The sequence below is a fragment of the Heliangelus exortis genome, chromosome 17, assembly GCF_036169615.1.
Source record: "Heliangelus exortis chromosome 17, bHelExo1.hap1, whole genome shotgun sequence".
Lineage (NCBI taxonomy): Eukaryota > Metazoa > Chordata > Aves > Apodiformes > Trochilidae > Heliangelus > Heliangelus exortis.
The window spans coordinates 3,843,233-3,849,232 of NC_092438.1; the positions used below are offsets into that span (position 1 = coordinate 3,843,233).

The 6,000-nt window shown below is 39.7% G+C and overlaps 1 protein-coding gene across 3 annotated transcripts in view; it reads left to right on the top strand.

The window, feature by feature from the left end:
• The window catches only part of MYH11 (myosin heavy chain 11), a 55,280-nt gene extending 49,280 nt beyond the window's left edge, over positions 1 to 6,000 (top strand). For 2 of the 3 annotated variants that reach the window (XM_071761320.1, XM_071761321.1), the window contains 3 exons: positions 384 to 492; positions 1,086 to 1,258; positions 5,287 to 6,000. In XM_071761320.1, coding sequence (XP_071617421.1) covers positions 384 to 492; positions 1,086 to 1,258; positions 5,287 to 5,422 — 418 coding nt within the window. In that variant the 3' untranslated portion in view covers positions 5,423 to 6,000. Of the gene's footprint in view, positions 1 to 383; positions 493 to 1,085; positions 1,259 to 2,327; positions 2,360 to 5,286 lie in introns of all 3 variants that reach the window. The other variant, XM_071761322.1, reaches the window with a different exon arrangement.

Genomic DNA, 6,000 nt, shown 5'->3' on the forward strand with positions numbered 1-6,000 from the left:
CGAGTGTTATCCGTCCTAGAAGCAGACACTGTCTGAAAAATTTGCTGTTAATTTCAGCAAGAGACTTAGCTGAAAGCAAAAGTACAAAACAGAAAATTACCTTTATCCTGTCCCAAACCAGGACATGCCATTAGTAGAATTATTTTTTGAGTAAATCACCTTGTATTATGGAACAAATCTCCTGGATCACCTCTAGCATATGGCAAACGCATTTGTTTTGATCGGCAGAACATGGCCTATAAGGTTTGCATAGAATTCACCTGTTATATTTAGTAAGAACTTTAACATATGGGTCCTTGGTGCCAGTTTCATGACCGACATGCCTGAGGCAGGTGAAGGCTACAGACCTTCCACATCACAAAATGTTGCTCTGTCATTTGCAGAGAGAAGCAGGCTGCAGCCAAGACATTGCGCCAGAAGGACAAGAAGCTGAAAGATGCATTGCTGCAGGTGGAGGATGAGAGAAAGCAAGCAGAGCAGTACAAAGATCAGGTATGAGACTGTGTCATGAGAGTTCCAGCCTGGGGCACAGGGATTTTCAGGTTTATCCTAAGAAAGAAAAATTCCATGCTGTGCCTCAAAGAAATATCCCCCTACAAAGCAGACTGTCTGCTTGGATACTATGCTGGGAAAGCTATAGAGCCCTTTGCTAAAAGACAGAATACTGTACTTCTTCCATGTTAAGTCAAGTGTCAAAGGACTAGTCCTTGTCAATCAGCCAGCTACCACAGTCAGACTGCCCAGTGATATATAGGACTGTGCACAATTTCTTTACTGGTGTATGAATGGTGATGATGAACACATTTTGTTTGAAAACTGACCTAATACACATTAGCCTGCCAGCCAGAAAAGCAGAGGTAGGACTGTGTGACAAAAGAAACAGCAAGTCAGTGTCTGAATACAGTATCTGTCAGCAAAATCAACTCCCACAAAGCAGTTACTTGTACATTTTTTAGATTTTGAGCTTATACCTTTGATTCAGGCCACGTTTCAGTAAAGCGTTTAGAAGTACGAAATTAAAATGTGGCAAGAAAAGCTTTTAAATCCCTTTTGCACTGAAGCATTAATCTAAAATTTCCCTTTAGGCTGAGAAGGGCAACACACGACTCAAGCAACTTAAAAGGCAGCTGGAGGAGGCTGAGGAGGAGTCTCAGCGCATCAACGCAAACCGCAGGAAGCTGCAGAGGGAGCTGGATGAAGCGACTGAGAGTAACGAAGCCCTGGGCCGTGAGGTTGCAGCACTGAAGAGCAAGCTCAGGTAGAGTACCATTGGTTGGGATAGCCATTCCCCACTCATTGACAGCCTTGAAACTTGCAGCTAAGCCAGAGAAATTTAAAATTAAAAAAAAAAAAATTAAAAAAAAAAATCTGTTCAAGTAAAGAGCAAACACTGAAAATGCTGCAGTTACTCAGTCCTTGACTTGCTTGGCTGATAGAACAAAAGGCCCAAGTAAGAAGGTGAAGGGCATTTCATAGATTACAACAGCCTCAGAATTTCAACAACTGCAGCAACATGGCACAGGCCTTATTCTTTTTCTAATCAAAACTCCTGTTGGCTTAAATAGGAACAGAATTAGGCCTGGTTGTTTTTGAAAACACCCCTCATATAATGGCTCTGCATTGTACAGAAGCAGTCACAAAAAGTAGAAATGCTTGTGCTTTTCACACATGCTCAGCTCACATATCACAATAAACAGTCTAGACACCATCACAGGCTGCAAAAGGCAAAACACATTATTTTACTCTTATCCAAAAGTCTCTTTGGACTCTACCACAAAGGGATTCAGTGTCATCACACCAAGGAAAAGACCACAATGTCCCATTTTCTTGTTAAGTCTTACTGGGAAAAAGATAAAGCTGTGATCAGTCAGCTATACACTTGAGTTCTCCTGCACTCACAGGGTCTGAAAACTCAGAGGCTGACTTATGCTCTTTCAGCTTCATCACACCATAAAACTTTGTTTTCTATGTAAAACTAACAGTAATTCAAATGAAAGTAAAGCACCTGCCTAGTTTTATTCTTGAACCAGTGTTTGCCAGTGTGTTTACCAGTAACAGCTATGAATATTCAGGTGGGGATTCACTTCAGAGTAAAGAGCTAGACATATGGCAGCCTTTTCCATGCTCATGGCTGCTTTAAAAATGAGTGGCTGTGTCTGGCCCTTTTTATATAGAATATGTAGTATCAGCAGAAGGCTCATTTTTATCTAAATGTAATGTAATAGGCTGTAATGTACTTTGTTTAATTATTTAAAAGTATTCTACCTACCTCTGATCATGACCATGTGCTTAGTATAACTGCCCAGGACTCTTTATCTCTGTTTCAGAGGGACACAGGAACCTTCGCATGACTAAGCAGGTACCATGCCTTCAACTTTGCAGCTAGCTTGTGTTGCACAAATTTCCATTTTCTTTGGCCCAAGTAAAAATTATGTGAGGTTTCTGCAAACTGTGAAGGCTTGGATATCTTGGCATTAATCTGTTTTACCAAAAGAGACAAATATTACAATAATCTAGCTAGCATCAGCTGTTTATCAGTGATACAACTTTTCTTACCAGTAGGTGATGTACTGATGTAGACTTACCTATGTTGCATTCTCACAAGCTCTACCAGAGTACATAATAAAGTACTCTGATTTCTTCTGCATGAAAATTGTCTTTTTTGCACTTTATCTTTGTGCTCAGCTGCAAAGATTAGATTTTTTTCAAATCAAATACACCACTGAATAGTAAAATTGATTAAAAAGACTAATCAATATGAAGAGTCACAGCATGTCATTAGAATTTCACAGTATTTCTTACACATATTGTAATGCTGATTCTAAGGTAAGATCCCATCTAATTCACCTGACATTTGGGAAGATTTTACTTGCATGTGATTTATCACACACCACAAGATCACAGACAAAAGATAGAATCTTGCCTTTCAATACATAGCTCTCCATGCCTGTGTTGCTTACAAAGAAGTATTTCTCAGGCTTTTAGAGCTATTTAGCAGACATGACATTGCTTGTCTACTCTTATTAAAATGGAAAGCATGGACACTGAAATTAATTGGCACTGTAACCTAGCACAGCACTAGATTATACTTTATCACATTCTCTTGAGGCAATTAATACCTGCTATTGCAAAAATTAAAGAGCCACTACCTTGTAATATTTGTATATTTTCTATTTTACATATGCTGGATTTTGCTGTGAATACACAAATATTTAAAGATGATGTCTTGTCCTTGCATGTGCCATTTAGTCAGCCTATTATTTCCAGTCAGACTGGTACTGAGGCACTGCTGCAGTAGTACTTGTTCAAAGGTAGATGAAATACAGAGATGCTAAGCAAACAGTAATGCTTAAGGCTTGTCTCAAGTATACACATTATTTTAACAGTACTAATGCAAGTGACCACATGAATATTATCAAACCCATAAATCTGTTTATGACCAACACATATAAACAAAAAAGTGTTTATCTACACTGGGCCAATACCAGTTTTAAGAACTATTAAGTTCATGCATATTGCAACTCTTTGTTAAGAAATGATTAGTGTGTGATAGGGAGTTAACTTCCTTATGGCCAAAACTGCATTCACAATTTGTTTAGGCTCTTCCTGTCACTCCCCACAAGCCCCATGTTCTCTTGTAGCACTTCGGTGAATTACTGCAGCATAGAGAATGATCTTACAAATGACTTGCAAGTAACTGAGTACAGACAACTGGAGCCCAAGGAGTTAAAAAGCTCTTCCTGGCAAAACCCAAGATCTTTAGTGACAAGAAGGAATGAATTTAGAACTTTTTTTAGAACTAGAACTTTCTTGTTTTACAGCAAAAACAAGTATCTACTATTATAACACAGTAGACATTGCTGATCGACTATCAAGGCTGTGACAAGACAGAAATTAAATACTCTTGCATTTAATACATACTACAGGCACCAGAATACCTAAGTTTGACTAAGAGCAGATCTTAAATGAAGCTCTATCATCCAGCTAACTGCTTGCTCAGACTGAAGTTTAAGGGCAGAATTGTAGAAAACAGACTATATGTCACATTCCTACCATGGAAACAGATCTGTGCCTCTGAAATAAGTTAGCCTAGCCACTGTTCCTACACACTTCCCTTGCATGGAGGATAAAATTTAACAGCTGCTTCAGAAAGGACAACACCAGCTTAGTCTTTTGCAAGGACAAGATGAGCCTTTAAATATTTATGCGTGATTGCTGACCCCAAAGAAGTACAGAGTTGGATGTATTTAACACCAAACGAGAAATTTTGGCACCACATTCAGTGATAATGAATTTATTTTATTGCTTATGTCTGTAGTCTCAAGCCTTTACAAAGGTTTGCTTAATGAGGGGCAAGTGAGAGGCCAGGTTACAAAACTCAAATGTTTTGTAGCACAGTAGCAATGAAGGCCAAGAAGAGAAAAAGCCATCTTCTGTCTCACTTGCTCACACCTCCTGAAAAAATTAACCTTGAGAACCAAAGCATCTCTGCCTTGGGTTGTAGCTGTGAAATATATGGGGATGGGAGGGAGATGGGAGAGGAAAATGGGGTAAGATGGGAAAAGCATTTTCTGTAGGCTCTTCCGCAAGACACTTGCACTGTTAAGCATCAGCACCTGAGTTAAAACAAACTTCCAAAGACACAATGATTTATTTCCTCTTTCCATTGGAAAAGAGATTGGAACTATTCACAAAGTAGGACACCATGTGCATCAAAGCACCTGTGGTGCTCTGACCAATGCAGCTTTTGCAGGGAAGGACTGTGGGCTCAAAAATGCCTGCTGGCATCTGCAACACTGCTCCAGTTCCGGGTCTCATGGGCTTTCAGTAACTCAGGGGCTTATTCAGGCTGCTGGTCAGGAATTCAGCACAAGCTCACTCTCTCCTTGTTCTTCTAAAGGGACAGGAAGGTCACTCCCTTGCTGCTGTGGGTACAAGCAGCCCTCTTTCCCATTCCTTCCAACACCAACCAGTTGCGGTACCCATAAGGGAAATGAGTGAAATGAAGACAGGGATACTGGAGCAGATGAGACCAGAGGGCAACCTCAAGCACAATACCAGGATTCCCATCACAGTTCCAAGCAACAGGGAGCCTCAACCTATCCACAGATTATTCCTATATACTACAGAACAGAGTTGTATTAGAGGCCCACAACTCTTGGCTGTCCCACATTAAAAAAAAAAACCTATCAGCCCCACCAGTATTGTTACAAAACTCTGTGCTTATTTGTGGGGACTCCAAATGAACTAACACCTGTTTGGTTTTATTTTTTCTCTCAACTGCAGGAGGGGAAATGAGCCAGCATCTTTTGCTCCACCTCGTAGATCTGGAGGCAGAAGAGTAATTGAAAATTCAACAGATGGAGGTGAAGAAGAAATGGATGCAAGAGATGGAGATTTCAATGGAAAAGCCAGTGAATAAGCACGCTTTAAATACTGCACTGCAGCAAGGGGAGGAAGGATGATATTTAGCACTGTATAAGTCTACTCTTAGTGTCAAGGTCACATACACCCACTCCTCTGACAATGATAAAAGCACAACTGCCTTGTCTCCGATTTATAGAATGACTTTAAAAGTACTACAAAATGTATTTTCCCTTGAAGTGTATTTGAAAAGGTGGGGTGTTTTTTTAACACCGAGTAATTCACTTCAAGAATCTTCCAGACAGTGAGTTCTAGTAGCTCAGATGATTTAAATGCCAGTGGACTATAGTTTACACAGGATTTTGCAAGACTGTTGCAGGAAAAAAAAAAATGCTCATTGGTCGGTTAGTCTTTTCTTGAACTTTCATTTTGTCTTGAGTATTAGATTAATATAGGCTTTTTCCTGGTTACCACACCCCCGATGCACCATTCACAAGGTGGAAGTGCCTTTTTAATCACTTACTGAAAAAGTAAAATATCATTTGTTCGAATTAAGTCAACTGTTACAGTTTTATATGCACCATGGATGTGCTTACACACTAATAAAAGACTATAAAACTTGTCACTTGTGTGCAA